This window comes from Epargyreus clarus, unplaced genomic scaffold (genome assembly GCF_041222505.1).
Source record: "Epargyreus clarus isolate Ecla_fem2 unplaced genomic scaffold, WU_Ecla_fem_2.2 ptg000002l, whole genome shotgun sequence".
Taxonomy (NCBI): Eukaryota; Metazoa; Arthropoda; class Insecta; order Lepidoptera; family Hesperiidae; genus Epargyreus; species Epargyreus clarus.
Genome location: NW_027332210.1, coordinates 9,101,284 through 9,113,430, shown reverse-complemented (window position 1 = coordinate 9,113,430; position 12,147 = coordinate 9,101,284). Strand labels below are relative to the sequence as shown.

At 34.9% G+C, this 12,147-nt stretch overlaps 1 protein-coding gene across 1 annotated transcript; it reads left to right on the top strand.

Moving 5' to 3' along the window:
• Positions 1–321: 321 nt before the first annotated feature.
• On the top strand, positions 322–2,423 carry EMC6 (ER membrane protein complex subunit 6). Its single transcript, XM_073079888.1, has 2 exons — positions 322–537; positions 960–2,423. Exons 1-2 carry the CDS (start codon positions 411–413, stop codon positions 1,166–1,168), a joined length of 336 nt encoding a protein of 111 aa, XP_072935989.1. The 5' UTR covers positions 322–410; the 3' UTR covers positions 1,169–2,423.
• Positions 2,424–12,147: the final 9,724 nt, after the last annotated feature.

Sequence of the window (12,147 nt, the reverse complement as noted above, 5' to 3'; positions counted from 1 at the left end):
ATAATCTACTAATCAAGATGTTTAAATATACTTCATTATTTTAGTATCTTCATAACTCAATTTATTAATAATTCAATAGTAATCATTTCAACAGTTTTAATCATTTATTCTCCCAAAAAAAAATCTTTATGATATTTATGTCTATTATTACTTGGCTGTAAAAAATACGTTATTTAAACAGACATATTTTCGGACTAATGCAAAATATATATTATACCAGAGGCAGCGATATTGTGCCCATCTTTAAGTTATCTGTATCTATTAGCATGGCGGCTGGCGACATGACATTGACAATTTGACATTATCAATTGCTGTCAGTGTCAACTGTCAATTCGAATAGTAGAAGTCATCGAGGAATAAGTTATTATTTAGTGTTTATTAATAAAATAGGCATTGCTTTAAGTATAACCATGTCAGGAAGAGTTAAAGATGACAAACCGGAGCCCGTGGCGTACAGTGAGGCTGCTCTGAGGAATAATGCGGCGGTTGTCGAGTATTGTAGGACTTCCATGGCTGCCTTGTCGGGATCTACTGCTGGTGAGTTATTAAAATAAGTACTTAACCTCTTTAAATAGGGAAATCCTACTAGTTATTACTATACATTTCAGACTACAAACGGACAACATAGTATATATGATTTACTTGGTTATTAAGAATTGTACAAAACTATGTACATGTCTGAATTTTCCAAAATATTCTTAGATATACGAAAAGTCATATTAATTGTACTTAGAGAATTGTTTCAAATAAGGTTTAAAATGAAAGAAGTGTCTAACCCTTACATAGATTTCCTCATAATAAGTAAATTAATAAATTAAATCACTCATACATAACTCAGATTTGAACTCCAACAAAGAGAGGTCGAGTTTGAACTACTAGGTTATCAGCTAGGTTATCTGCCTATTATCTTTTTCCTAAATTGAAATGTCTATTCTAATTACCAAAATTAAAATTTTCAGGGGTCCTCGGTCTTACTGGACTCAACGGGTTTGCTTTCTACGTGCTATCAGTGATAGTCCTGTGGGTAATGTTCATGATAAAGGCTGGACCTAAATGGAATAAGTACTATGTCTCCAGGTTTGGGCTACTTACGAATGGATTCCTAGGAGCTCTATTCACTTATGTACTATTCTGGACGTTTATATACGGCATGGTACATGTTTATTAGTATGTAAGAGTAAAGGAATATTAGATTAAATTCTTGCATTTTGTTTGAAGGATGTGGATGTTAGACTTACACAATGCAACTATGACATGCCCATTATAAATAATCAAAATGTTTTATTTGTGTCTACTATAATTTGACATTTAATAAAAGTTTGTAATAGTAGTATTAATTGTCAAATTTTATCTTGGTAGACAAAACTTTGGATAGATTGATTATTAATAATGGATGTTAGTCTTGTGGAGAGATATCTTATACATTGGCTTCAGTTAGAACCTCTGTCACAGTATAAGGATCTATTTGAGGATAGTTTTACCGTGCCTCTGTTCTATGTGGAGATGGTTACAAATATGCATATGTGACAGTGACATACCATCTGGTGGACTGCATGCTCGTTGGTTACATAATATATACATAATGAGTCATAAAAAATGTCACTGTACAAAAACATTGTAATTTATTCCATATTATTATGTAATAAGTTAGGTTCTAATTATAAATGTATTGAATCATTATCTCACTGAATTACAGATGTATTAACTGACTTTTTACTTGTTTAAATTAAAATTCTTTATTCATCTTTTAATCATTTTACTATGTTCTAGTATTTTCTGAGGTTATGTAAGTAAAATATTGTGTGGGTAAAACAGTCAACTTAACTTTCTTGAAAATTTACTAGGCCAAGTCAAATTTATAAGCACAGTAAAGTTACGATGGTATTACCACGTCTACATATGAAAATAATTATTTAATGTAATATTTATAGCATTTATATCATTATATTACAGTGACAAATCTACTAGATTATTAGAAAAATAGTAAGTAGTTATGGGTATAATAGGTATATTTGATGTTATTGGTTCTTTAATGTGTGGTTAGAAATACAGATGTTACCAGAATTTTCCATACTTCTGTTTTCGTAAATTGGACATAGTACCATAGGACATTGTTTTTGGATTGGGAGTATTGGGAGTTTGTACTAAAAGGTAATTTTTGGTACTTTCACAAAACTTGGATTCAATACTTTTAATTCATAATTCCAGTCTAATGACATTGAGGTTTTATAATGTTTGCATTTTAGAATTTCAGTTTTGTCAAAGTAGCAAAAGTGCTGTTTTCATTTGGATTGTAGTAAATTCCAATGACAGATCTATCCAGATAACTCTATACTTTATTATGTTACTGGGGAAGTGTAATTAATTGTTAATTTTTTAGATGTAAAAAGTTCAATAAATATTAGTAATAAAACCCAACCAAAGATGTATCTTATTTCATACAACCTTCTGTTACCTAAATGTATATATTTATTTACTTATTTATTATATGTTATTATGAATGAATCTACTCGATTTGCGTAAAATCATTTATTACTATTAATAAGCAATCCACAAGATTAAGCAATTAAGGGTGCGGTCTGCAGTTGGATCAGTTGGATGGGTGACCGCTAGTGGTTCAATTTCACGCAAGCTTCTGTTCTTCACAGGGCACGTGCAGCCATTGGACCCGGTAGTTATTAAATAAACAGCAAATAGCAGTCTTATTATTTTCAAAGTCTTATTTCGTCTACGAGTAATGTTCTAAAACTCTTCTAACCATTCACATTGGAGCAGGGTGTTGGTGCAAGTGTCCAATTGTGTTGCTATTATGGCTATTATGTTATGGCATTACGTTGCTATTATGGCATGAATTAATCAATTAACCTAAATATGAATTTTATTTGTTGTTTTGTTGTAAATATTTCAGGCATTGTGCTACGGTCTATAGCGGCTTTGGGCGGAAGTGGCTGTCCGCTCCGGGCCTCCGATCCTTTGGGGGGGCTCCAAACCCAGTTGCTAAAAAAAAAGGTCGTCAGAACCAAACAATGTGAAATGTGTATCACTCAGCGAAAAAAAGATCACCGAATCACAGACGAAATCAAATAAACTTTACCCTTTTGGGGGCCTCCATTCAAATTTCCGCCCGGGCCTCTGAAGACCGTAGTCCGTCACTGGCTACGGTATTCTTAGGGCATCAATTCAAGGCTGGTGAATATAATGAAAGATATATATCTACGACACATAAACCTCTTATTGTTATTGTAATAAGATATGGGACGAGAATAGAATACGTTACGTTTGGCCATGTCTCGGCATGTTGTTGAAGGTGGTAGAACCCTTTGTGGTTCGACTCCGGCGGCACCACCGCCACACCTATTTCTACCTAATAACAGCAGTGTTAGGCGCTGCTGTGTTCCGGTTTGAAGGGTGTGGTAAGGGAGACAGACTTTTCCGAGGCGTTCCAGCTTAGTCCTCAGGGGTAGCGGCGCATCTGTGGCCGACCTCAGGTAGGAATATCTAATCCTATCTGGGGTTGATTACAGATGTCCATGGGCGGCAATAGCCACTTACCGTCAGGTGGACTGCATGCTCGTCTGCTACTCTTATATTATAAAAAAAAAAAAAAAATGTTGCTAGGACAATGAGTAATTCAATTCTTTGCTAAGTAAATAAGTGTAGTAAGTGCTCAGTGGTATGGAAAGTCTGCCACTCAAACTTTCATTTGTCAAAGGAATGCGCGTATTAACATTTAAAAAGAGGAGGTTGGTGCGTAGTGTTGGTATGATGAAAATTTATTTTTTTATTTTATTTTATATTTAAAAATGGAAAACCAACTAAATACCCACACAAACAACATTAAAGAGAGACACTATACAAAGCTAGTTATTTATATGTAGATATGTATTATGTAGTACATACTTAAATTAGTTATAGGCTTGCACAAAATAACAAGAAAATGAAATGTATTTTAACATAACTGGAAACTTTTTAGTTGCAAATATGCTTATTTACATAGGCTTTAAGATATATATTTTTTAGAATTGATAACATTTTTACGAATAAGTTAAAGTTCTAACTAATGACACGCAATAGGTATCTAAGATAGACATTTATGCGTAAAAATAAACATTGCGCGATATTTATATACCGTGCATATCGTAAAACCTAAGATTATTACATGCCTACATATATTACGTGTTTTATAGTTACCAAATGTTGAGATATTCGATCGTCCTAATTGCTTTATCGTCGCCACCGATATAGCGTCTATGTTATACGATACGATTATTTAAGTAGAACTAATTAAAATTATTAATTAAACTAAAATTTTGAAGGTAGACCCTTACAAAATTTGACTGTGACAGTATCATCATCATAATTATAAAAGCACCTGAAACATTTTCCTGTCGAAAATAACTGACCAAATTGTAATTCGGTCTGAAGGTTCTGTAAGGCACCAGTACGACATCAAACCTAATCTATAACTACAAGCAAAGGTAACTTTGTGTTAATAATATCATTGTTTACAGACGGGGTAGTCACCATTTGCCACCAAGCAAACAAACACTACGATTAATCGTGTCGTGTTGTGTAAAAGGCTTATTGTAAATAACAAAGTGTGACATCACGGTGTCAGCTAAAGAGCTAAAGTGGTTATCAGTTCCAATCCAGGCTATTAATTACCCATCAACTATCAACCTAGTAAGATAACGTACAAAGTTCTGATGAGGGCTAGATGGGAGGATTAAAATTTCGACGCCACATCGGTAAACAGTTTTAGTATCGTGCTACTAGATGGCGTTATAAGTTTTATTAGAATGGTGAAGTGGTCGTCGTCAATAAATGTGTCAATTGTGCCCTAAAATTCGAAGCCATATTAGTATATTGAGTATTCTAGAGAGACAAAGTGTAACAAGTAATTAATTTAAAAAATCAAAAACCCGACTGCACTAAAAAGGCTGAAGTAGAATTTCCAAAAGCAGTGAAATAGGCATTTAATTATTTTTATCCAGAAAGCCAAATACAAAGTTTTGTAGGAGGTGTCTGCTTCAAAAATAAAAGATGTTCAAACAATATTATCCTATTTTATCCTCTTAGTGCTAATTTACGCTATATAAAGAACCTATGTGTAAAATTCCAGCACGCTTAAGTTCAGCGGTTTCCCCTTGCGTTGATCTCTGGCACAGCAACTCACTCATTTAGTCAGACAGTCATCTCGATGTGTATATACGATTGTATATGTACTAGCTGACCCGGCAAACGTTGTGTTGCCATATAAATAAAAAATGTTAAGGGTGAACAACCCTTATCACTTGGGGGTAAAAAAATAGATAGTGGCCGATTCTCAGATCTACTGAATATGTATATAAAATTTGGTGAAAATCGGTGAAGCCGTTTCGGATGAGTACGGTAACTAACACGAGAATTTTATATATAAGATATATTATAAAATGTATGTGTAAACTCCTCTTAAATTCCTTTATTTTGACACCTTACTCGATAGGTTTGATTAACTTTTTTAAACCGTGTTACTATTTCGCGAAAAAATCCACCATTTACGGTCTATAAAATATATAACTTCAGTAAATCAAACTTTTGGTCATTATTTTACCTCGTTAGGGGTAGAATTACATTATTTTTATCCAACAAGCCTGATACAAAATTTCATAGTGTTTGCTTCAAAATTGACGATTGTTCAAATGAACATTTAACCCTTATTTTACCCTTTACGGGGTTGATTTTTCGGAGGGGGATAAATAAATGCGTCCTTGTTCCTATGCAGAAAGCCAAATATAAAATTTTATAGTAGTTGCTTCAAAATTAAAGGATTTCAAAAAAACTGTTTTCCCCTATTTTACCCTCTTTAGGGTAGATTTTCCAAAAGTCCTTTCTTAGTACTTATTCACGCTATATAGAGAACCTATGTGCAAAATTTCAGAACTGTAAGGTCCTTGGTTTAGGCTTTACGTTGATTTCTGAAAAATGAAAAAGTCATTTAGTTAGTCAGTCAGTCAGTCACCTTGCTGTTTTATATATAAACAAATATGTTTTTATAATCTCCGTTTAATTTCCTTTCATTTGATATCCTGCTCGATAGGTTCGGTTAACTTTTTTTTTTAAATGTGTTACTATTTCGCGCCAAAAATCCGCCATTTTGCCTTTTTTTTACTAACACCTATCTAAGGACACTCGGGTCATAGAGACAAATATAATGACACCTTAACTGTTGAAATTCATCCAGACGTTTGTTAGATCGGATCAAATAAAGAAAGACAAACATACAAGATACGCGCGAATAACATAACCCTTCCTTGGCAGTCGGGTAAAAATATACTTTACACTTTGTTACTAAAAAATAATATAAAATATCAATAACGATAAAAATGTTTTTCTTTTACTTGCTTTTTAATTACTTGCTCAATGATAATTTTTTATAAGAAATTTATTTGGTAAAGGCGTGTCCTATGGAACACCATAGAAGAAACATCTTCTCCCACTCCTTCACAGGTTGTTCATAAATCACAGAGGTTGATTACAAATGGGTTGCTACCAACTAAGGTTGCTAAATTTTGTCTCTTACAAACTATACCCTTATGCATCTCGTATAAATTTCTCGTATAATTCCTTTAAATCAGAATAAGTAGCGTTTAATCCTGCTGTTATTAAGAAATAAGTGTGAGGCCGTAGGCGGAGTGAGGCGTGTAGTCAACATCAAATCAAAAACCTACCTGTTAATATAATTTTTAAACATGAAATCCTTTTAAAGTTCCTAATTCCCAAATACCAGAACAAGGACACGTGTTTTCTAGAATCTAAAGTCCAAGTAAAACACTTTGTAAGATCACAAAGCGTTTCACTTTGCACTTGTTGAAGTGCGAAAGAACTTTGTGCTGTAAACTTTGTTTCCCAATACTTGCGACTCTCGAAGGACAAAAGATTGTCATGTTTTAGACATCTGTATTGCATTCTGGAGTTCTCTACAGCTGGATTAACCTGGATAGATATTTTTGTTTTATTTTATATAGAAAAAACTAAGTAGTAAGGTAAAATAATGATTTTGTTAAACTTTATTTTATGACAAATATAGTATGTACCTATATTTTTTATTCTTATATGATTTTACGTCATAAAGTTATGTTTTCATGCAATTTGACTTTTTTATAGTAAATAACTTTTCCTAACGGGCCGAAGGTATGATATTAACTTCCCTAATAAATTGGTTACTTATTTGGTACTTTATTTACGAGAAAGGAAAACATCGTGTAACCTACATGGCTCAGATTTTTATTATATATATTATTTTGTGTTTATTCGTTACAATATATTGATTATCTATTTGACAATTCATTTATGGGAAAGGAAAACGTAGTGAAAATTTAGATTCCTTAGATTTTAGTAACAATTTTTACTTTGTCTTTATTGGTTGTCTAAATTGATTATCTATTCGGCTTTTCATTTGTGGAAAACATCGATATACTACTAATAAAGACGTCATTGGTGGAAAAGGAAAACAGCGCTACACCTATATAACTGATTTTAGTAGCTAGTAGTAGTAGTAGATTATTATTATGTAACACTTATTCTTCTGTCGGAACCTTTCGTAGTAACACACTTTTGCTCATTTTTTCCACATCCCAAGGTACATATCACCAGGTACACGGCCGACCCAACTTCTCGACGGAGAGATTAATTAGGAACGTAAATCAACGCTGCCAGCCCTTGCTGATTAAACAGGGGAAATTCTGTTCATTTAGTAGGCTACACTGACCTAACATTGCCTGTTCAAGAACCGATATTTAGCTACGTTCAATATTGGAGGCACATTTGAAATAAATAGAAGGGATAATTTGTTTGCTATTGTATGGTAAGGGGACATACTTTCCGAGGCGTTTCAACTTTGTCATCACGGGTAGCAATGTATCTATAGCCGACCTCTGATGGGACACTAATCATCATCAACCCATTACTGTCCCACTGCTGGGCACGGGTGTCCTCTCAGAATGAGAAGGATTAGGCCATAGTCCACCGCGCTGGCCAAGTGCGTATTGGTAGACTTCACATACCTTTGAGACTTTTTTATTTTTTATAAATCTCTCAGGTATGCAGGTTTCCTCACAATGTTTTCCGTCATCGTTTAAGCAAGGGATAATTAATTTCTAATACGCGCATAATTTTTTGAAAATCAGAGGTGCGTGCCTGGGATTTGAACCTCGGACCCCTCGATCGAGAGCCCGCGTTTCTTAACCACTAGGCTATCACTGTTTTTTCCGGGACACTAATCCTATCTGGAAATATATATACTTACTAGATGTGCATGGGTGGCAGTTGCTGCTTACTGTCAGATAGACTGCATGCTCGTATGCTACTTCCATATTGTCGAAAATAATCCATCGACACAGAGATACGTGTTTTTATAGTAGATATGTAAGGATAATACGCATGAATGTTATATATCTTGAAAATTAAGGTCGAACAATACTTCATGTAACTGCCAGAAGATAGCACCCAGTGGAAATGATTAGGGTGAGACAATTTGAACAGTTATGTGCGATGCCCAGAAGTATGGAACGTCATTGATCAACTGACTTGTAGCATCGCGAGTGCTAAGCGATGAACGATAAAATTGCTGGTGAAATAAATTAGTGAGACATTATATATTCAATTGTGACAAACACATTGTTCTTCGGTAGAAAATTCCTCAGATCCTCAGGAATACCAATCCAAATTTAAAGATAACTGTGGACTATGGCCGAAATTCATTCCGCACTGACAAAATCCCATGTCCAACAGTGAAAAAAAACGAAGCAAGGAAACACTTTATTTTTCTTATTATATAAAATTGATAAGGTACTTGCTTCAGTAAGCGGGTCATCAATGTAACTTAATGATTGTAATAATCCAAAAAATAATTATGGTTATTTTTTGGATTATTACAATCATTAAGTTACATTACTAATCATACATTTTAAATACGATAACTAATTGTTCTGAACTCCAATAAAAAAGCACTGTAATTAACATAATAAGTTATATGCAATTAATATTTTCATGACATTTGTTACCTTTTGTTTTGTCTCGCTTCGTGTCGCCTCGTCACGTTTCGTTTCGTTTCATTACGATCCGTCACGTTCTTTTTGATAATTTATTCTCGCTTTCGTTTTATTAATTCGTTTTTCGCTGACACAGAACCTAAATCCTTAGGATGACATGGGGCGGACAGCCCTACAATTGATTTGTGGTTTCTGGAGTAGCACAGAAATCTATAACTTGTGTCTGTTAGGGAAGGGCCAAAATTGCCTGTTTCCAAATAAGTAGTGCGGAAAATGATTTCGCATTGAAGTATGGATTCGGGGTAGTGTTAGTTGGAACTTGTGATAATGATGACATTTGAAACTTTCTTGAATTAAGGTCATGACGGTATTATCTATGCTCTATTTGTGTTAGATGTTAGGTTTTATTCTTAAATGAAAGGTGCGAAGTTGGAATCAAATGATCATAAATTTAATAATTATTTCTTAGACTTTCTTTTCTAATATAAGAGTAGCAGACTAGCATGCAGTCCACCTGATGGTAAGTGGCTACTGCTGCCTATGTAAATCCGTAATCAACTCCAGATAAGATTAGATTCCTACCTGAGGATGCGCCGAATGGGCCGCTACTCTTGAGGACTATGCTAGAATGTCTCGGATAAGTATGTGCTCCTTACCACACCCTCCAAATCAGAACGCAGCAGCGCTTAACACTGTTTTTAGGCAGAAATAAGTGCCGCGGTGCCGCCGGTTTCGAACCATGTACCTATGTCTATTTATGTAACCAAAACATTCACACTTCAATAAAAACGTTTGTTGATTAAAATAAAAGTTGATTTTTCAATTTTCAGGCAATATCAAAGGCTTTACAACGTAAAGTTACCGAAACGGTCACCCAAGGTCCATTGCGGTAAATCCTATAAAAAACTGCCCATAACCTCGACATGTTATTGAGAGCCCTAACCCTAAACGACAATTCATTCTGGGGTCAAATAGACCCACATCTAACAATTCGTACATTTAAATAGTTCTTAATCTGAGAGGAAATCCGTGCCCAGCAATGGGACAGTAAATGGTTGATGATAAATACTCTCAAAAATAATAAAATTATACTCATATAGTAAAATTGCAAGATTTTTTAAATTGAAACAAACAACATTCCCAATGTTTTCTTTGAAAATTTTTCCATAATTAAAAATGTGTATTAATGCGCCAAGTTAACCAATTCTCTTACTTCTATTGATGTCCATTGCCCATTAAGAACAATATTACAGGCGCTTTACAACGTAAAGTTACCGAAACGGTCACCCAAGGTCCATTGCGGTAAATCCTGTAAAAAAGTGCCCGTAACGTCGACATGTTATTGAGAGTCCTAACCCTAAACGACAGTTCATTCTGGGGTCAAATAGACCGAAACTTCGTAAACTCTATTTAGGTACCGAATCTAGACAAACACGTTTTGTCTACAATGCATTTCTATCTTAGTAATATCTAAAATTAAATTGTGTGTGTTTAAAAGGACGTTTTATATATCCACTGTTCCACACTAGGATTATCTATGTCGTGGTTTTGTGGAACACACACAAAGACGACGATACAAAAACCCATACCCAGGACTGATAACTTAATTAATCATTTAGATATCTGGCGGTCCAGGGACACAACTTGAAACCCTCAACTACAAGGATCGAGAAAAAAACATTTTTTAAAGGTGATGGAATTCTTTGGTCTTCTGTGGTAGTCTGTGGTAGTCCTTACAAAAACAGTATTTATGTGCTGTTGTGTTTTTGATTTCCTTCTCCAAGAAGGCAGATACACTGATACGAGGCATTCCAGCCTAGATCTCAGGGGTAGCGATATATCTGCGCACAACTTTCATAGCTATCTCTATTGTGAAGCAATTCCTGTTTCAGGGAAATGTGGATGCTGACTGACGTACATATAAGACGATCGTTAATCCCCATGGGTGGTAACATATCTTAATTAATTATCACTTCCTAAAACGGTGAAGGAAAACATCGTGAGGAAACCTGCATACCTGAGAGATTTATTAAAAAAAAAAGAAAAATCTCAAAGGTATGTGAAGTCTACCAATACGCACTTGGCCAGCGCGGTGGACTATGGCCTAATCCTTCTCGTTATGGGAGGAGACCCGTGCCCAGCAGTGGGACAGTAATGGGTTGATGATGATGGTAACGTATCTACGTTTGGCTTCAGGTCGAACTTCTATTTTATATGGAGTTGCTTCCTTACATCCATGGACAGCAGTGACTTACCTTACCGCTTACCATCAGACAGACTGCACATTTGCTTCCCCATATTCGTCAAAAATAATTGATCGCTTATCTATTAGTCCAAAGGAACTCTAACAATAGTTGAGACCAAACTCCCAGAGAAACTTACATCACATATTATTACACCGGAAATATATCATAAAGAACTCCCCGGTCTCCGCTGTAAATCTGTCTGCCTGTCTGTTAGTTAAGTGCCGGGGCTTGTTCAACACTGCTTATATAAGACCAGCACCTCAGCTTATGACGTCATAAAGTTTGAAAAATGTTAACTATTATAGAAACTTTGGATTGTTTCAGATAAGTTATAAGTTACATATCCTCTTAATATTATTTACTTGCTTTGACCGAGAAAGAAATCATCGTAAACCTGCATACATGAGAGATTTATAAATAACATCTCAAAGGTATCTGAACTCTACCAATTAGCACTTGGCCAGCGCGGTGGACTATGGTCTAATCCTTCTTATTCTGAGAGGAGACCCGTGCCCAGCAGTGGGACATTAATGAGTTGATGACGAGTTACAGTGTCTGCGGTAGTACCTCCATATTGGAAACACGAAACTACCGCCACAGTATAATACAGATTCTTATACTGTGATACCGCTTTCAAAGACAATAAATCTGAGAATATAAAACGGTATAGAATAGCACCGCTAAAATCTAATTCGAGGCCATTAGGGCCGAGCACCACTCATTTATAATTAGGGGGTGGAATAAATCTGACGCGTACATATAGCCCTTAATTGCCGAACTATTGCGATTAATTGCTTTCGTCAATGGCGAGTATGCCACCTATTTTACCACGCTTTTATTATCTTGACCTGTATGTATGTATGTATGTA